Source organism: Myxocyprinus asiaticus, chromosome 16 (genome assembly GCF_019703515.2).
Source record: "Myxocyprinus asiaticus isolate MX2 ecotype Aquarium Trade chromosome 16, UBuf_Myxa_2, whole genome shotgun sequence".
Lineage (NCBI taxonomy): Eukaryota > Metazoa > Chordata > Actinopteri > Cypriniformes > Catostomidae > Myxocyprinus > Myxocyprinus asiaticus.
Window position 1 is genome coordinate 45,044,276 of NC_059359.1, and position 22,003 is coordinate 45,066,278.

Below are 22,003 nucleotides of genomic sequence, written 5' to 3' on the forward strand. Positions count from 1 at the left end.
ATACTTTGAGTTGGGGGGAAAGGCAGGAAAACTTCTGGCTAGATATATAAAACAGAGAGAGTATTTTTCTACCATTTCCTCAGTGAAATATGCTGGTTGTGAAATATTTACCTCAGCCATTGATATTAATAATGCTTTTAAAGAATTTTATCTTGATCTCTATAGTTCCACATCTTCGTCTACTGATGAGGATATTAGAAACTTTGTGGAACCATTAGAACTTCCTAAACTGATGGCTGAGCAAAAAATATTCTCTTGATTATGAGATAACCTTGGGGGAGCTAGGCGAGGTAATTAAGGCCTTGCCTACAGGCAAAGCTCCAGGGCCAGATGGCTTTACTGCTGAGTTTTTTAGATCTTATGCTACAGAATTGGCTCCACTTTTGCTAGAAGTTTATACGGAATCATTAAAGAATGGAAAGCTTCTGCCAACTTGATGCAAGCCCGGATCAGTCTGATTCTTAAAAAGGACAAAGATCCAAGCGAGTGTAAGAGTTACTGTCCAATTTCCCTGATCCAGCTAGACGTTAAAATATTGTCAAAAATTTTGGCTAACCTATCAAGTAAAGTTATGACATCTCTTATACATATAGATCAGGTGGGGTTTATTCGGGGCCGTAGCTCTTCTAATAACATTAGGCGTTTCATCAATATCATGTGGTCAGTGGAGAATTATCAGACTCCAGTCGCTGCCATCTCACTTGACGCCGAAAGGCATTTGATATGGTAGAATGGGATTATCTTTTTAAGATTTTTGAAAAGTAGGGGTTCGGGAATACTTTTATTGGTTGGATTTATTTACTTTATAGACAACCGGTAGCGGCGGTACAAGCGAATGGATTAATTTCAGATTATTTTACTCTGTGATGGGGCACCCGGCAGGGTTGCCCTCTTTCCCCATTATTATTCTGTCTTGCCCTGGAACCATTAGCAGCCGCGATAAGAAATGAGGATGATTTTCCAGGGGTAGTGGTGGGAGGTGTGGCACATAAGCTTTTGCTTCACACAGATGATATTTTATTATTCATCTACCCTACCCTACTAGATCTATGCCTTGCATCCACAGAATAATTAATTCCTCGGGATACAGAGTTAATTGGTCTAAATCCGAAGCTTTGACTCTGACAGCGTACTGCCTGGTAACGCCTTTTCAGCTGGGCACCTTCCAGAGGCCCAAACAGGGCATTAAGTATTTGGTTATTTTATTCCCAGCAAATTTGAGTGATTTAGTCAGAGTGCATTTTGACCCTTTAATAAAAATGTTTTCGAGCGATGTGGGCAGGTGGGCTTCATTACATTTATCTATGATTGGGAAGGTTAATGTTATTAAAATTAATTGTGATCCAAAATTCAACTACCTGCTACAGTCTCTCCCTATAGATGTCCCCCTCTCTTATTTCAAGCAATTTGATAGCATAGTGAAGTCCTTCATTTGGAATGTTAAATGTCCCAGATTACACTTCAATGAGTAACATAGGCCGATTGACAAAGGTGGGATAGGCCTACCCAAGATTTTGTTTTATTATTATGCATTCGGTCTCAGACATTTGGCTCATTGGTCGCTTCCACCTGAGAGAGCCCCTCCCTGGTTTTGTATTGAACAGGAAGTTCTTGCCCCTATTTCGCCATTGCAAAGCCTTTCTATCAAACTAACCGGAGAAGTTAAGTTACACCCCGTTATCTCTCATTTGCACTCGGTATGGACAAAAGTGTCCAGAGTGTTTAATTCAGACATTTATTTAAATGTTGCCTCAAGTATATGGCTGAACCCAAAATTATGTATTAATAAGTCCCCTTTCTGCTGGTCAGAGTGGATTGTGTGGGGAGTTACTACACTCGGTGACCTATATGAGAGTGTTGCGATCCTTTGAACATTTGGTTCAACAATTTGGGATTCCCAGATCTCAGATTTTTTAGGTATTTACAGCTGTGCCACCTGCTCTGTGCTATTTTTGGGAGTAGCATACACCCCTCTAAAGCTGCAGACACACTGGGAGTGGTGATTACTGCTTATGAAAAAGGTCATGAAACATCAGTGTATTACTCCCTGCTAATTCAGAGTCTGGGGGACAGAGCTTTAACTTCTATCAAGAGATTATGGGAGAAAGATTTGAACTTGGTATTGGAGGAGGGAGTGTGGGCTAGTATTCTGAAAAACATCAAGTCTACATCTAGAGATGCAAGGGTGCGCCTTATGCAATTCAAGATTTTACATGGATTCTATTGGACCCCTCTAGATTATATAGGCTTGGTCTTAAAGACACACCCACCTACTGGCGATGCCAATCAGAAGATGGAGACAAAACCCATGTTTTTTGGTGGTGTGTTAAAATCCAAGAATTTTGGTTGAAGGTTCAGAGTTTTATGTGTGACGTATTGGGCAGAAATTTCATTTTTCCCCAGACTCTCTATTTTAGGGGTGATCATCAATATAGGGAATAAACACATAAAAAATTGGGTCCTAACTAGTCACGATCACCAGACAAATTTTTTTAAGGGGATGGAAGTTGGCTGGAGTGCCCTCATTTCAGGAGTAGTGCTCGGAGATGGGGAGGGTGGCGGCTTTCGAAGAAGGGTCATCTAGAAGACTGGGGAATTTGGACCTGTTTTTTTGGAAATGGGGCAAATATTTGGCATTTTTGGAGGGCTCTCAAGGAGGGGCAGTGGAGGGAGAGGTGTAGATGTTAATGTGTGTGATTATTATAATTTTTGTATGTGTGTGTGTGTGTATACTCATATGTTACCACAGGAAAGTTTGTTGAGGGTCATGGTGGGGTTGGGGATTGGGAGGGGGAGGGGTAATAGTGGGGGTTATATATTGATTCTGTGTATATATGTTTTGCTTTTCTTTGTTTAATATATGAATTAACAAAAATTTTAATCACAAAAAGTAAAATCTTTGTCCCCATGTGCACATGCAATCTGTAGTCTGGCTTATTTATGGCGGTTTTGGAGCAGTGGCTTCTTCCTTGCTGAGCAGCCTTTAAGATTATGTTGATATACGACTCGTATTACTGTGGATATAGATACTTGTCTACCTGTTTCCTCAAGCATCTTCATAAGGTTCTTTGCTGTTGTTCTGGGATTGATTTGCACTTTACGCACCAAACCACATTCTTCACTAGGAGACAGAATGCATCTCCTTCCTGAATGGTATTATGGCTGCGTGGTCCCATGGTGTTTATACTTGAGTACTATTGTTTGTACAGATGAACATGGTACCTTCAGGCGTTTGGAAATTGCTTCCAAGGATGAACCAGATTTGTGGAGGTCCACAAATTTTTTTCTGAGGTCTTGGCTGATTTATTTTGATTTTCCCATGATGTCAAGCGAAAGGCACTGAGTTTGAAGGTAGGCCTTAAAATACATCCACAGGTACACCTCCAATTCAGTACACCTCCTATCAGAAGCTAATTGGCTAATTGTCTAAAGGCTTGACATAATTTTTTGGAATTTTCCAAGTTGCTTAAAGGCACAGTTAACTTAGTCTATGTAAACTTCTGACCCACTGGAATTGTGATATAGTCAATTAAAAGTTAAACAGTCTGTCTGTAAAGAATTGTTGGAAAAATTACTTGTGTCATGCACAAAGTAGATGTCCTAAACGACTTACCAAAACTATAGTTTGCTAATATTATATCTGTGGAGTGGTTAAAAAATGTGTTTTAATGACTTCAACCTAAGTGTATGTTATCTTCTGACTTCAACTGTACAGTATGTATTGCAGCAGGATGGTCTTCTCAAAACACATTCGCAAGGTTTTACAACCTAAACAAATAGACAGAAAAATGCAGAATCAAACCAAATGGAATCACAATTTTTCCACCCGAATATTAACCCCTCCACCCCCACCTGACACAAATGAGCACCCCAGTGGTCAAAAACCAACTGACAAAGATACACATAGACAATAAAACAGCAGAAAATGTTTAGAAAAAAAAAACAAAAAAAAAAACACTAGCCTTCTCCACTGCCCCTCCCTGAGAGCCTTCCAAAAAGGCTAAATAGCTGTCCCATTTCCTGATGTACAAATCCAGGTTGCCTAACCTTCTACGACAATTGAGTGTCCACTACATCACACACAAAGCTCTGAACCCTCAACCAAAACTCCTGGATCCCAACACATTCCCAAAAAACATGGGTTGTGTCCCCGTCTTCTGATTGGCATCGCCAGCAGGTGGGAGTGTCTTTAAGAACAAACCTATACAATGCAAAATCTTAAATTGCATCAGACACACCCTTGCATCTCTAGATGCAGACTTGATGTTTTTTTAGGATCCTAGCCCACACCCCCTCCCCCAATGTCAAGTTTAGATCTTTCTCCCATAATCTTTTGAGATAATTCAAAGTTCCATCCCCCAGACTCTGAATTAGCAGGGAGTAATACACTGATGCCTCATGACCCTTCCCAAAAGCAGCAATCACCACTCCCAGAGTATCCGCCGCTTTAGGGGGGTGCGTGCCACTCCCAAAAACAGTACAGAGTAGGTGGCGAAGCTGTAAATACTTATAAAACTGAGATCTGGGAATGCCAAAAGGTTGAACCAAATTTTCAAAAGGTCTCAATACTCCACCCTCATATAGGTCACCGAGTGCATTAACCCCCCTCACAATCCAATCTGACCAACAGAAAGAGGACTTATTAATACATAGTTTAGGGTTCAGCCATATGCTCCTTTAAATAAATATCCAAATTAAACACTCTGGACACTTTTGTCCATATCGAATGCAAATGCAAAATAACGGGGTGCAACTTAACCTCTCCGGCTAGTTTGATCGAAAGGCTTTGCAGTGGCGAGATAGGGGCAAGGACTTCCTTTTCAAAACAAAACCAGGGAGGGGCTCTCTCAGGTGGAAGCAACCAATAAGCCAAATGTCTAAGACCAAATGCATAATAATAAATTAAAATCTTGGGTAGGCCTAACCCACCATTGTCAATCGGCCTATGTAACTTATTGAAATTTAACCTGGGATGCTTACCATTCCAAATAAAGGACTTCGCTATGCTATCAAATTGCTTGAAATAAGAGAGGGGGACATCTACAGGGAGAGACTGTAGCAGGTAGTTGAATTTTGGAATACAATTCATTTTAATAACATTAACCTTCCCAATCATCGAAATGTAATGAAGCCCACCTGTCCACATCATTCGAAAACCTCTTTATTAAGGGATCAAAATGAACTCCGACTAAATCAGACAAATTTTCTGGGAATTAAATTCCCAAATACTTAATTCCCTGTTTGGGCCACTGGAAGGCGCCCGGCTGAAAAGCCATTACTGGACAGTATGCTGTCAAGGCCAAAGCTTCAGATTTAGACCAATTGATTTTGTATCCTGAGAACTTGGAAAAGGAATTAATAATTCTGTGGAGGCAAGGCATAGACCTAGTATGGCCAGAGACGAATAATAAAATATCATCTGCGTAAAGCAGAAGCTTATGCGCTACACCTCCCGCAATCACCCCTGGAAAATCATCCTCCTTTGTTATTGCGGTTGCTAATGGTTCCAGGGCAAGACAGAACAATAATGGGGAAAGAGGACAACCCTGCCGGGTGCCCCTATCCAGAGTAAAAAAATCTGAAATTAATCAGTTTGTTTGTACCGCCGCTACTGGGTGTCTATAAAGTAGCTTAATCCAACCAATAAAAGTATTCCCGAACCTATGCATTTCCAAAACCTTAAAAAGATAATCCCATTCTACCATATCAAATGCCTTTTCGGCATTAAGTGAGATGGCAGTGACCGGAGTCTGATCATTTGCTACTGACCACATGATATTGATGAGACGCCTAATGTTATCAGAAGAGCTACAGCCCCGAATAAACCCCACCTGATCTATATGTATAATTGATGTCATAACTTTACTTAATCGATTAGCCAGAATTTTTGACAACATTTTTACGTCTAACTGGATCAGGGAATTTAGATGGTAACTTATACACTCGCTTGGATCTTTGTCCTTTTTAAGAATCAGACTGATCCGGGCTTGTGTCATGGTTGGCGGAAGCTTTCCATTCTTTAATGATTCCATACACATTTCTAACAATTGTGGAGCCAGTTCTGTAGCATAAGATTTGAAAAACTCAGCGGCAAAGCCGTCAGGCCCCGGAGCCTTGCCTGTAGGCAGGGCCTTAATTACCTCATCAAGCTCCTCCAAGGTTATCTCAGAATCAAGAGAACTCCTTTACACAGTCGTCAGTTTAGGAAGATCTAATGGTTCCACAAAGTTCCTAATATCCTCATCAGTAGACGAAGACGTGGAACTATAAAGATCAAAGTAGAATTCTTTAAAAGCATTATGAATATCAATGGCCAAGGTAAATATTTCACCACCAGCAGAATTCACTGAGGGTATGGCAGAAAAATACTTTCTCTGCTTTATATATCTAGCCAAAAGTTTTCCTGCTTTGTCCCCCGACTCAAAGTATGTCTGTCTTGTCCTGAATAACCAAAACTCCACTTTCTGTGACAAAATAGCATTATATATATATTTCAATCGGGTCAGTTCTCTGAGGCCATCAGATGACATATGGCGCTTCAGCTCTGCCTCGGCACTTTTAATATTTCCTTCCAACTCCACAAGTTCTTGTGCTTTGGATTTTTTGGTGAATGAGGCATACTGTATGATCCGACCCCTAAGAACCACCTTAAGTGCCTTCCAAGCCATGCCCACAGAGGATACTGAGGACGAGTTGGTCTCCATATAGACAATGATTTCAGCCTTTAGCATTTGTTGGAAATCAGGATTTTGCAAAAGGGACACATTAAGACATTGCTTGATTGGGACATGTAAATACTTTGCGACCGTCCTTCGTTTCTATTCTCAGTTTGGCCGGAAACATCAGAGCAAAAGTGAAAGTTTCCTTTGCTCCTCGCCTGGTGCAACGCAAGATCTTTATCGGATGATCTTAGAAATTTGGCCAGATTCGATCGGCGCCTTTCTCCCTCAGCAGATCTGCAAGCCGGGACTCTGTGAGCTCACTCGATTTCCAGCTTGTGGCCTGTTATGTCGAGCAGACTTGGGAAAAGCTCGTCTAGGAATTTCACCATATCTCTGCCCACCTCATGCTCAGAAATTCCAACAATTTGAACATTATTCCTGCTGCTTCTATTCTCAAGATCTTCAAGCTTTTCAAGGAGATGTTCCAAATCAACTTGGTCGCAGGCGGATTAGAGGTTAATTCCCTCTCCGAAGACTCTAGACAATCGATTCGTCTCTCAACATCAGTCACTCTTGTAACTAATTCAGAGAATTGTATTTCCATCACTGTAATCGATCGACGTATTACAGCGAGATCCTCCAAGTCAACAAGAACCTTTGTCAGCATCACCGACATGTTGGACAAGTGATGCTGGATCTCCTCTCCCGCCACGCCATCCAAATCGAGTCCCCGGTCTGTATCGAGTCCCCGTCTGCTTCTTGCATGTCGTCACGTGACCTCCACAATGCATTTTTGAAGCGTTTTACAAAAGCTGCTCTTCCACACTGAAAAGTATTAAAACGCTTAAATCCTCTTACTGCTCATGCAAAAAATCGCCATTCCATGTATGGTCTGAAACACAATTGTCTTCATGTTTCGTTGCCAGACAGCAATTCCAAGTAAACTTCTTGTCGCCTTTGAACAAATGCAATGTGAAGATTGAACAAAGAAACCATTGTCTTTAACAATGCTATCAAAGTGAATAGCTGGCACAACAATGCTGCAACAACATGGTCCGCCATCTTGATTGTTTTGGTTTGAATGGATCACATGACTGCGTCGCATAACAAAAAATACATCATGGTTTTCAGATATCTCCATTTTCCTTGTCCACACTACAATGTGAAGACGCTGTTTTCAAATTTATCCACTTTTATCCAATTTTTTACAAGCTCAATTTTCACTGGACAAAAATACTGTCTCAGTGTGGACGGATGGCCAAAACGTAGAGAAAAAGATGCGTTTTCAAATGAAAACGTATTAGTGTGGATGTGGTCTAATAATTAGTCAAGGCAGAATTAGTCAAAACAACTTGCGTTAGACTAAAGCAACTCCTTTGTTGTGTGATTTTTAATTTCTTTTAATTGCAATTTAGTGAATTAATCTTCCTTTCATTCTTATTAAAACTCCATTCAACATCCTGTGGTGAATGGCCAATTCAAATTCACAGTCATTTTATTCCATAACCACTTATTACATGAAACAGACCAAAGCCCAGACTGCAGGAGTGAAAGAACAATACAAAGAATGCCAATACAATTCATTGTCAAATCACCAGGACGGGTCACAGAATGAAATGTAACAGCAGTCTTGTGGTAGAAAGGACATCAAGTTATGATGAATATGCTCCATTCCATGATGGCTGGATTGCAGTATTTTGTAAGAGCAAAGTCTTAACCCCTTTGCGAGTCTCATCATGTTAGGGGGATGGACGCAGTGAAGCGTGCACCAAGCATCTGGTTTCATTAACCTCCTGTCCAACCCTGGAGAGAAGGAAGCAGGGTAAGGTGATGTAAATGGTGACCTTCTAAATATGCAGCCAGACACCAGCAAGTGAACGCCTCCCTGCTCTTACGATTCATAGAGAGGGATGGAATGGAATAGCAGACACAGAGGAAACTAGGCCACTTGTTTCAACCATTGAGTCACCTTGGCAATTCTGACTTTGAGCCTCTGGGGTGTGAATTTACCAATTTTGCTGAGAGTGCTTTTTAAGCTTTCAAATCTTTATTTTTGACAGATTTTCCCATATTATGTGGTTACTATGATATTTATACAGTATATATATATATATATATATATGTGTGTGTGTGTGTGTGTGTGTGTATATATATATATATATATATATATATATATATATATATATATATATATATATATATACACACACACACATACACACACCGATCAGCCACAACAATAAAACCACCTGCCTAATATTGTGTAGACCACCCTCGTGCTGCCAAAACAGCGCCAACCCGCATCTCAGAATAGCAGGGCTGGTTTGAGTTTTTCTGTAACTGCTGATCTCCTGGAATTTTCACACACAACAGTCTCTAGAATTTACTCAGAATGCTGACAAAATAAAAAAACATCCAGTCAGTGGCAGTTCTGCAGATGGAAACACCTTGTTAATGAGAGATGTCAACAGAGGATTGCCAGACTGGTTCGAACTGACAAAGTCTACGGTAACTCAGATAACTGCTCTGTACAATATTAGATATTTGGGTTACTATCACCTTCCTGTCAGCTTGGACCAGTCTGGCCATTCTCCTCTGACCTCTCTCTTCAACAAGGTGTTTTCGTCCAAAGAACTGCTGCTCGCTGGATGTTTTTTATTTAGAGACTGTTGTGTGTGAAAATCCCAGGAAATCAGCAGTTACAGAAATACTTAAACCAGCCCGTCTGGCACCAACAATCATGCCACGGTCTAAATCACTGAGATCACATATTTCCCCATTCTGATGGTTGATGTGAACATTAACTGAAGCTCCTGACCCATATTTGCATGATTGTATACATTACACTGCTGCCACATGATTGCCTGATTAGATAATTGCATGAATAAGTAGATGTAAAGATGTACCTAATAAAGTGGCCGGTGAGTGTATATTAGAGCTGTCAGAATTAACATGTTAATGCATGCGATTAATTAAAAAACATTTAACAAATTTAAAATATAAACAAAATTAAAACACGTACATTTTTCTTAATCGCAATTAATGCATTTACCATTAATAAAGCATAAACACTGGTGTGAAGGGCGGAACCTTTGTAATGTGTCCACCCAGGGTCATAACACTGATGCACACACCACAATCAGACACAAAACAACAACGCCAGAGCCCTTCTACCAGCCTTCAAGTAAGGCATTATATGGCATAATGTGGTGGTCCCATAGACATTCTATGGGCGGTACTGTCGTAACATGCTAGCTGACCTCCTATGATAGTGCCGCTGAGATTGTTATCTCAGTAAATAAAATCATCTCTGACAGCACTTCCCTGTCATTGATAAAATGTTGAAAAAAGGAGCTCTTAGCACAATTTGATGGACAAAACAAGCCCAGATGAGACATGTGATAGAAATCAATTATTGTTCAGCCTATGTCAGGCATATTTTAATTACCAGCGCAGCGCAAAGCGCAGACAAAAGTGAGTTCATGCGAGACTATTTAGCAGAGACTGGCTACTTCTATTAAAATGAATGGGAGAAATTGGTCAACGGATGTAGAAAGGAAGTCCCGCCTTACAGGTGAATCCGCATTAGCTATACAAACCAGGAAAATTGTGTTTTCTTTTAGCGTAATCTGAGGTAAAAAAGCACTATTTATGATTCCAGTTTTGCCAGATTTGACTGCTGACCTGATTTTACAACAGCTTCACGATTGCTGTAGGAAAGTGGATAGCCACAGTCTACTGGTGGATTAATATTGTGGAGGATGAGAGTTTAAGAGATTTAATGTTACTTGAATTGGTGATATTTTAGTGCATTTCTGTCTTTATAATGTGTAATGTTAAAGCATTACATTGTTACATATTATTTTGTTTTCTTTACTAAGATGAATATAAATGCATTTTGACAAGAAAAGAAGTATATATAGTGTTAAATTTCAGCACTTTCAAATCCTGTGATTAATCACGATTAATTACACAAAATTATACAATTAATGGCGTTTAAAAATATTAATTGAATGTCAGCACTTATATTGTATATGCGTATATATATATATATATATATATATATATATATATATATATATATATATATATATATATATATATATATACACACACACACATATATTAGGGCTGTCAATTGATTTAAAAATAATCTAATTAATTACAGTTGAAGTCAGAAGTTTACATACACATTAGCCCAGTGTTTCCCAACCTTTTTCTGCCACGGAACACTTTTTACAACTAAAAAATTCTACGGCACACCACTATCCCACATAGGCTTACCATCGTCAATATTTTTCCTATTCAATAACTTGTCCATGTTTTCTGTCCATCTTAGTAGCGTGTTTACTTGTAATGTTTGAAATTCGGCTATGCAAAAAAAAAAAAAAAAAAAAAAAATCACATAGGTAGGCTACGCTGTGTGAGGTCACAGGTGGCAAGAGCGCTAAATGGGTAATGAAAAAACAACAAATTTGCTTCTTTTCTAATTTGTAGATTTGTTTTTGCAATGCCACAACAAATTATAGAGATGCAAACTCATGAGGGGTGAAAAAGGTAAGACAATCACTGGTCCATGAACATTTTTTCTGGGGATATTTTTTTTTTTTAAAGAATAAGCTAAAAGCACCAATTCCAGCTATTTTAGTGATTCGAGTTTATTCAAGTTTATAATTGTGCAAAATTAGCTGCAAAATAAAGAGTATTTTGGTAAGGTTTGCTTCTGTTTCACAAATTTGTTCAATTTTATTAACTGATTAGTTCAGTGACCCCTTCTGGAAATGTCACTAGGTGGCGACAAATGAGCGTCTTATGTGCTATGAGTGAGTCAGTGAATCATTTTGAGTCGTTCATGACCAAAATCTACCAAGAGATTTTATAGTGTTTAAGCATTAAAAGAACAAAGAAGATCTATAGTTTTCCTTCAGTTTGAGCATGATTTTCCATCCAAAAAGACAACAATAATAGTCAAATAATAGTGAGTTTCAATAACGTTCTTACCTTCCCCTTTATTAAAACTTGCATGGCCACAAATCTACTGACTTCAGTATAAGAATTATAAACACAAAGCAGATCTATGGTATCATTTTCCTACAGTAGCCTATTTAAACTGCTGGGCATGGCTTTTATCAGAAAAGACCACAGTAATAGACAAATAATAATAATTTTGAGTTTCAATAATGTTCTTTCGTCATTGTAAATTGCATTTCACGTGAGTTGAGTCGAGGCGTCAATGCTCTGTTCAACGCCAGCGTCAAGCGCCGCATTGCCCTCCACATGACAAGAGTTGCATAAAGCGTCACAGAGGGGTGATTTTACGAGTTTGCCACATAAAAAAGCAGGAGGTGTGCACAATAAACATTGAAAACATGTATTTGGAAGAGAGAAAAAAAGCTTGCAGTTTCTTTTATAGCAGAAAGTAATAAAAGGACGTGTTTATGTTTAGGTCTAAGCGTTTTATTTGTGAATTTAAATTAGTTCAATAACTGGGGTCTCTGATATTCGGAAACGATTAGGTAATATTTAATTAAAAGAAATTATGAGACATTCAATGTCTCTTCACAAATTTGGACAGTTTTTAAATATTTCTTGTTACTAAGTACTCTCAAAGACATTATTTGTGAAGCAAAAATGTGTATGAAAAACACTTTGGTGTAAAGTGGCATCATTTCACAGACTTCAATGTCTGCAGCGCTGACGCAAGTCATGTGAAAGACCCTTAACGTGTATAAATATCAGTCACTTTTGCATATTAATCATTGCTCTTCACAATCACAAAAGTGACCAATTATGGTTTCAAAACGGCGAATTTCTCTGAAAGGTGAGGAGTTTGGATCCCTGAAATTATTATTTTATTCATGCATTTATTTATTTTGTGGAATTTGATAATTTTCCACGGCACACCTGACAATCTTTCACGACACAGTGGTTGGGAAACACTGCCTTAACCAAATACATTTCAACTCAGTTTTTTACAATTCCTGACATTTAATTGTAGAAAACATGCCCTGTCTTAGGTCAGTTAGGATAACTACTTTATTTTAAAAATGTGAAATGTCAGAATAATAGTAGAGAGAATCATTTAATTCAGCTTTTATTTCTTTCACCACATTCCCAGTGGGTCAGAAGTTTACATACACTTTGTTAGTATTTGGTAGCATTGCCTATAAATTGTTTAACTTTGGTCAAACGTTTTGGGTAGCCTTCCACAAGCTTCTCACAATAAATTGTTGTAATTTTGGCCCATTCCTCCAGACAGAACTGGTGTAACTGAGTCAGGTTTGTAGGCCTCCTTGCTCGCACATGCTTTTTCAGCTTGAGGTCAGGGCTTTGTGATGGCCACTCCAATACCTTGACTTTGTTGTCCTTAAGTCATTTTTCCACAACTCTGGAGGTATGCTTGGGGTCATTGTCCATTTGGAAGATCCATTTGTGACCGAGCTTTAACTTCCTGACTGATGTCTTGAGATGCTGCTTCAATATATCCAAATAATTTTCCTTCCTCATGATGCCATCTATTTTGTGAAGTGCACCAGTCCCTCCTGCAGCAAAGCACCCCACAACATGATGCTGCCATCCCCGTGCTTCACAGTTGGGATGGTGTTCTTCGGCTTGCAAGCCTCATCCTTTTTCCTCCAACATAACGATGATTATTATGGCCAAACAGTTCAATTTTTGTTTCCTGAGACCAGAGGACATTTCTCCGAAAAGTAAGATCTTTGTCCCCATGAGCACTTGCAATCTGTAGTCTGGCTTTTTTATGGCAGTTTTGGAGCAGTGGCTTCTTCCTTGCTGAGCAGCCTTTCAGGTTATGATGATATGGGACTTGTTTTACTGTGGATATAGATAGAGGTCCACAATTTTGTTTTTTTTTTTTTTTTTTTTTTCTGAGGTCTTGGCTGATTTATTTTGATTTTACCATGATGTCAAGCAAAGGGGCACTGAGTTTGAAGGTAGGCCTTAAAATACATCCACAGGTACACCTCCAATTGACTCCAATTAGACTATCAGAAGCTAATTATCTAATTGCCTAAAGGCTTGTCATCATTTTCTGGAATTTTCCAAGCTGCTTAAAGGCACAGTTAACTTGGTGTATGTAAACTTCTGATCCACTAGAATTGTGATGTAGTCAATTAAAAGTGAAACAATCTGTCTGTAAACAATTGTTGGAAATATTACTTGTGTCATGCACAAAGTAGATGTCCAAAAAGACTTGCCAAAACTATAGTTTGCTAATAGGAAATCTGTGGAGTGGTTAAAAAATTAGGTTTAATGACTTCAGCCTAAGTGTATGTAAACTTCTGACTTCAACTGTACATGATATGTTGATTTATTAATCATATTAATTGCAAACATTTTATGTAATCAATATACAATAACAACATACTTTGCATTATGGTAGTGCTTCAAGCTTAAATTGCTCTGATGGTAGAAAAAGTCCTTATTATGGAATTTTACATTCAGTTTAGGGGCATAATTAACTGATGTTAAATGTTACTTTTTTAACACATTATTATAATTTTTTTGTTCCATGCATGTATGCATTTGGCTGCCAACGATTTATGACAAATATACTGTATACACACACACAAATGTCCCGATTCTGGTAAAAAGTGGAATTATTATCAACAAGGGCATATGAGTATATTGCACAGATGCAGGTGACAACCCTGAAATCCATTTTTTACACATACCGATCATATTCAGAATATTGGTGTTAAGAAACTGCCATTAGGTGGAGGTAAGTCTGGTAATATAAAACCAAACATTATTACCATACCACAAGTCTAATTTTAATGTATCTTTCTCTGTTCATGTATATCTTATGCCTGCTGACCTATCCTGTATTTTGTGTGTGTGTGTGTGTGTGTGTGCGTGTGTGTGTGTGTGTGTGTGTGCGTGTATGTATGTGTGTGTGTTTCTGTTCTGTATTGCAATCTTCTGTTCCGATTACTTATTTACTTTAGGCATACAACATTTTAAAATCTGGTTAAAATAAACATATTAGTTCTTGTATAACTGGCTTACTGGTAGAAGAAGTGCCAGTCACATTCTCATTGGAGTAACCACCCATATATTGACTAGTTTCTGTATTTCCCTTGGCCTTAAAACAATGAGGAGACTCATGTGCAGACAGATTTTAGCAGAAGTACAGTAGGCAGAGGGCTCTGGGTGTGCCAAGGGAAAACAGGGTGTGCAAAAACTGAAGTGCAATAAAGTGACATACCATTAACAACCATTCCATTCATTTCTTTTTAGCTAATTTTTTTTTTTTTTTTTTTTTTTTTTCCTGAGCCATGTGTTACATAATAATGACTTCAGTAAATTAATACCACTTTTATCAAAGGAGTAGGTAGGTCTGTTTAGTCCTCAAATCTGAAATGCGGTCATAATTTAATAACATTATTTTGGAGCTAATTATTTTTCCAAAATATACTGAGGAAAAATGTAAATCGATGGATATTTGCAGTATATCGGAATATTGACAAAAATACACCAGGTTGTTACAATGACTGGCTCAAAACATTTATTTTGGATTAGAAATCAATGCTTTGGGCATTTTGGGGAGCAGAAGAGTGCATGTAGCAGTAAGAAGATTTAAAATATATACTGAGCATTTTTTTTTTTTTTTTTTTTTTTACAATTTAAGGAGTACATGGGGTTTGGTTTGGTTTTAGCTGTAACTGCCCTGTAAATATAAACAGAACAATGTCACATCATTTATTAAGGAAATATCAATTAAGGATAACACCATGGGCTCACATTGCATGTAATCTGAGATGGCCTCTTAACACATTGCGTTGTACTATAGTCTGACCTAACCTAACCCTAACCTTACCATTAATCCTAAACCTGACGTTAACCCAACCCTTACCCTTAGCCCTAACCCTACTCCTAAACCTACCGATACCTTATTCAGTAGCAGCAAATGTGATTCATGTGAGAATTTTGAGATGTGAGAACAACATGTAGTTACACAATAAGAACATTGTATTGTATGTATTTTAATGATAGTACATAGTAGTTAAAGACACTTAATATAAAGTGGGATCCTATACTCTTTATAATAGATTATTAAATTCCGTAATCGATGTATTAAATTATCATATGACATCAATGCTTTTTACAGCCCTAATATTAAAACACGTTATTTTATTTGGGTTGGGACATTTTTAGTGGCATTTGTACACCCTGGCACACTGGTGTGACACACCCTGGCACTGATCAGCAGATGTGGGATTTAGAGGCTGGCGGTGGGAAGTGAAGTATAGTAGCCTACAGGGAGTTGCTTAGAAGACAGTTACCCACTAAGAACCAATTATTTTTCATTGAGATGGGCAGATGGTCACTGAAGTTAAAGCAATCATGTAAAATCCACACAACTAGAGAACATTGCGCCTTTGCAAGGATCCTCCACTGTGACTTAAATGTACATAACGATGTCAGACTTTTTGTATAATTACATTTTATATAAATTTGGTTTCAAATGTTGTTTCAGTCCTAAATTGTTTGGGTAAAAATTGCCCATCTCTACCAATCTGTTTAAAACAATATATATGTTTGCAAATCCATGTGGTGATGCTAGAGGCACAGAAATTACACACTTCAGCTTAAATTAACATTTAGAGACATTAAACTGTGTCTGTTCCATGTTATTTGTCTCCAAACAATCCTTCAATCCGATGTTTTGTTTCCTGTCCTCCAGAGAGCCGATCTAGCCGTGGCTCCTCTCACGATCACGTTTGCGCGAGAGAAAGCTATCGACTTCTCCAAACCCTTCCTGAACACTGGCATCAGCATCCTGTACCGCAAACCCAACAGCACCAACAGCGGCTTCTTCTCTTTCCTGAACCCCATGACCCCTGACATCTGGGTGTACATCCTACTGGCCTATCTGGGTGTCAGCTGTGTGCTCTTCGTCATCGCCAGGTGGGCGAAACCTCATTGAAATATATCTTGAAACATTTGCTTTAAATTCACACAGGAACACATCAAAAGTCAATCAGAAATGTGTTATTAGAGGGGTTTGCTAAGGCAAGCATCACTATTAGTATTGCTTGAATTTAGAAATTTGAAAAAAACCCTAACCCTAAGTGTTTGTAACTTGTTCCGCATGCTTTGTGCTATGGACATGAATGATGCATCAACTTTAGCAGTTTTTTCACATTTCTGATGAATGTGATTTTTACTTGGTGGACGATAAAGTGGGCGACAAATGTCCCATAGACTTACACTGAAGTTGGGACCCGAGCCATTTCTAGAGAACAAAGTATCCTAGAGTATAGGTCGGTAACCTTTTTTACATGAAGTGCCATTTTCAATTTTCCTTGTTAATCACTGTGCCATTTTCCCTTAATTACATAGTTTGAAAGTCACCATCATTGTAGTTTTAGGAGTGGGTATGCTTGCATGAACATCTCAAACATTGAAAACGGTGTTCTCTTATTTGCATCATATGTTGCAAAAAGGAAAAAAAAGGAACCAATAAAACAAGAACATATAGGCTGTAATCTGTTCTATGCAACTGACACAGCTCACCGAAATTGAAGTGCTGTGCTATCAGCAGCTTTTGAAGCGCAAATGGTTTGCACGTGCAGCGCTCATCTGTTGTTTACTATGGCAGTTTTGTCATACTTTAATAGTGTTTAGCTTCGTATTCAACTCATAACTAAAAAAAAAACATTCTGCGTGATTATGATGAAAGATTACAACAAGTGGTAATTTGGCACACCACGTGTATGTGCGAGGGACTTCATTTATTTAAATATGATCCTCTTTCTTGCTGTTGCCCACGTGCCAATGGTGGCACATTTTCCATAGGATGCCGACCCCTGTCACAGAGACTTGGAGGAGGGCTCTTTTGACTTGGGCCAGCAAGTAACCACCCAAAAACCATCCAGGACACCTTAGCAACCGAATAGCAATGCACTAAAAACACTCAGAACACCTTACCTTAGCAACTGCATAGCAATGACAATTTTAATAAATGCCACATGGTTTGATATTTAATTTAATGCAATGTAATTCAGACATTTTTGAGTGTGGGTTAAGTGTCTAAAGGTCTTTTAGACCACTGTAAATAGTTTAAATATTAAGCATAAAATCTTTAAACTAGGTTGATTAGCTGGCACACTCTTTGTGAGATTCAAGTGTGCATAGAAACACTGCTCTTCAAATATTTATATATTTAAGTGTTTGGTAACACTTTACAATAAGGTTCCACTTCTTAACATTAGTTAACATAAACTAACATTGAACAATACTTTTACAGCATTTATTAATCTTGGTTAATGTTAATTTGAACATATAGTAATGTGTTTTTAAAATCAAAAGTTGTATATGTTAACATTAGTTCCCTATCTGTCACTCACTCGATGTTGTGTCGATATAGTGACACTAGAGGTCACTCTTGGGAGCCCGAGACACCTATGGTCTTTGATAAAAGGCCAGTGAAAATTGGCGAATGGTATTTGCATGCCACTCCCCTGGACATACGGGTATAAAAGGAGCTGGTATGCAACCACTCATTCAGATTTTCTCTTCGGAGCCGAACCGTCATGCTCACTGAGCTGAATTTCTACTGTTCATTAACCTCTGCTGGATCTGACGGCACATTTCAGCGGCTTCTCCCTCCTCTGCACTGGTGCACTGCAGAGAACGCCCCTGGGCGCTTCGGCAGAAAAAAGAGAGTATATTTTCTGAAAGAGTTTCTTCTCTAAAAGAGTATATTTCTCTAAAAGAGCGGCACACACAGAACGTCTTTTTAAAGACGCGTCTTTTTTAAAGATGCCTTTCCGATTGTGTGTTATTCCTGGTTGCGGTCGTTATCTCTCAACTTGGTCATGATCGCTGTCTATCGTGTCTGGGCGCAACCCATATGGAGGCAGCGTTCGTGGATGGTTCATGTTCTCACTGTGAGAACATGACCATGGCAACGTTGCGGTTGTGGCTTGCTTTCGTAAGAAAGCAAGCCACCCCAGCGGCTCCCAGCCTCAGTCCTTCTACCTACGGGTATGAGGCCAGCGCGGCTAGCCGGGTATCCTCCTGCGGACCTCCCATTCCCCAGAACGCTCGTCTGCCCCAGTTGGGATGCCGGATGAATCCGCCGGCTCGTCTCATGGTGAGTCTGGCCTCTTGTTCGGAGCCCGTGATGATGATGAGCTCTCGAGCGCAGCATCGGAGAGCGGGCTTGTCCAGTCGGACGCAGAAGCCTCAGCTGGGTTCCCCCCCTCGGAGACGATTGCCCAGTCACAGGCTGATGCAGAAATGATGGACATGCTTTCCCGGGCTCAAAGCAGTCACGCCCCGCTCCAGTGCCTTTCTTCCCGGAAGTGCACGAGGAGCTGATGAAATCGTGGGAGGCACCTTTTACTGCCCGGCCCCGATTCCACAGTTCCCCCGCCCTCACTACCCTCAATGGTGGGGCGGACAGGGGCTATACGCCGATTCCCCCAGTGGATAAGGCACTCACGGTGCACCTATGCCCGCAGAACACTGCCACCTGGCACGGAGGTTCACGTCGTCCCTGACGGCTAAAGCCTACAGTGTTGCTGGACAAGCCGCCTCTGCCCTGCACGCCATGGCTCTCCTGCAGTTCCACCAAGCCAAGGCGTTGAAAGAACTGCACGAGGGTAGTTCCGCCCCAGATTTGATGCAGGAACTGCGCTCGGCGACCAACCTCACTCTCTGAGCGATGAAGGTCATGGCGCGGTCTCTCGGGCAGACGATGGCCACATTAGTGGTCCAGGAGCGCCACCTTTGGCTCAACCTGGTCGAGATGGGTGAGGCCGACAAGACATGGTTCCTTGCTGCCCCCATTTCCCAGGCTGGACTATTCGGCGACACCGTCGAGGACTTTGCCCAGCAGTTCTCGGCGGTGAAGCAGCAGACGGAGGCTATCCGGCACATCCTGCCCCGGCGCGGCTCAAGATCCCGCACCCTGTCTGCTCATCGCCAAGGGCATCCCCCTGCGGTGACTGCACAGGCTCCGCCGCAGCTCGCCCCTTCGGCCCGGCCCCGGCGTGGAGCCCACCGCAGGAAGCAGACGCAACCCGTCTCACAGTCGGCCGCTAAGAACCCACGGAGGTCATCAATGCGCCCCTGAGATGGGTGACCCAGGGACGACGAAACCCACTCACTTGGAGCTGGTAAGAAGACTACTCCATCCCCCGGTGGAGGGCTGGGTGGAAAATCTTTTGTTGCCTTTTTGTTTGATTTTACCACATGCCCAAGTGGCTGCGGTACCCAACAGTTCAGCAAAAGAGCAGTTTCCTTCCTCCCTGGGTCACATACCCGGTGTGCACGGTTGTCATCACGACTACCGTCCACGGGTTTTTCCTTACTGGATTGGCGCTCCAGCGGTGGTCTTCCCGCCCCTGAGCGCCCAGCTGTGGCACACAGCCGCCCCCGATGTGGCAGTCTCCACGGGTTACGAGGACAGGCCTCTTCCTCCCCTGTCCCAGGCTGTTCCGGGGGTGGTCACAAGGAGCCAAGTAAGTGCTTCAATGTCCCTAGACTTAGCATGGCCACGACATGGTGTGGCACCTCAAGCTCCGCCCTGCCATGAGACCCCACCTGCCGGTACGTCTGACGACGTTGTTCCCTTGGTACCCCCTTGCGTGGAACTTGGATGCTTGGCTTGCACTTTCCAATCCATCGGGATGACTGATCCGGACAGTCCGACTCGGCTATACAATTCAGTTCGCCAGGCGCCCACCCAGGTTCAGCGGTATCCACTTCACCTTGGTCAAGGACGAAAATGCTGCTACCTTGCGCGTGAAGATCGCTAACCTCCTACGAAAGGGTGCGATAGAACCTGTCCCTCTGGCCGAGATGAAGAAGGGGTTTTACAGCCCTACCGAAAAAAGGCGGTGGGTTGCGGCCAATCTTGGACCTGTGAGTACTGAACCGGGCCTTACACAGACTCCCGTTCAAGATGCTGATGCAAAAACGCATTCTGGCGAGAGTCCGGCATCAAGATTGGTTCGTGGTGGTAGACCTGAAGGACGCGTACTTCCATGTCTCGAACCTTCCTTGACACAGACCCTTCCTGCGGTTTGCATTCGAGGGTCAGGTGTATCAGTACAAAGTCCTCCCTTTTGGCCTGTCCCTGTCTCCTCGCATCTTCACGAAGGTCGCAGAGGCAGCTCTTGCCCCATTAAGTGAGGTGGGAATTTGCATTCTCAACTATCTCGAAGACTGGCTAATCCAAGCTCACTCTCGGGACATGTTGTGCGCACACAGGGACCTGCGGTGGTAGACACGATCACTCAGGCTAGGGCCCCCTCTACGAGGCACCTGTATGCCTTTAAGTGGCGTCTGTTTGCTAAGTGGTGTTTTTCCCGACGGGAAGACACCCAGAGATGCGCAGTCGGATCAGTGCTTTCCTTCCTGCAGGAGAGGTTGGAAGGGAGGCTGTGCTCTTCCACCTTGAAGGTGTACATTGCCGCCATAGCAGCACACCACGACGCAGTTGACGGTAAGTCCTTAGGGAAGCACGACCTGATCATCAGGTTCCTAAGAGGTGCCAGGAGGCTGAATCCCTCCAGACCGCACCTTGTTCCTTCATGGGACCTCTCTGTAGTTCTTCAGGGTCTACAGAGAGCCCCCTTTGAGCCTTTGCAGTCAGCCGAGCTTAAGGCACTCTCCTTGAAGACTGCCCACCTGACTGCGCTCACTTCCATCAAGAGGGTAGGAGACCTGCAAGCGTTCTCTGTCAGCGAAACGTGCCTGGAGTTCGGTCCGGGCTACTCTCAGACAATGTCTCATTCTGCATATTCATGATAGTTAAGACTTAACCTGCTTCTGTGGTAATTAAATTGTGCCTTACAGAGGCTGCAAAGTACTTGATTTCTGTCACAAAGTCTTGCTTTGTACATACAAATATCGTTAAGATGTCCTTTCCCATCACTGTTGTGTGTATGCTTGGTGTGTGCGTCAGTGGAATGACTCCAGGCAGACACATCGACACATCACAAAGGTTCTGCCCTAGTACCACCAGTGTTCTTGCTGGTTTATGCTTTATTAACGTTAAATGCGTTAAATGCGTTAATTGCAATTAAGAAAAATAAACATGTTAAACTTTTTTAATTAATCTCATGCGTTAACATGTAAAATTTGCCAGATCTCATTTGAATTAATTACCAATAACAAAGGCTAATAAATGTTCATTGTTAGTTCATGATACCTAATGCATGTTAACAAATGGAACCTTATTTTAAAGTGTTACCAAGTTTTTGTAAAAATAAAAATAATGACATAAAAAAAATTTTTAACTTCAGTTCTTATGCTTCAGTAAATGTGTAATAATAGAAATTCTTTCCACCATCTTTCTGGTCTTA

At 41.0% G+C, this 22,003-nt stretch overlaps 1 protein-coding gene across 1 annotated transcript in view; it reads left to right on the forward strand.

The window, feature by feature from the left end:
* The window catches only part of LOC127453868 (glutamate receptor ionotropic, kainate 3-like), a 286,044-nt gene that overhangs the window by 216,053 nt on the left and 47,988 nt on the right, over positions 1 to 22,003 (forward strand). The window contains exon 11 of the mRNA XM_051720608.1: positions 16,369 to 16,592. Coding sequence (XP_051576568.1) covers positions 16,369 to 16,592 — 224 coding nt within the window. The remainder of the gene's footprint in view (positions 1 to 16,368; positions 16,593 to 22,003) is intronic.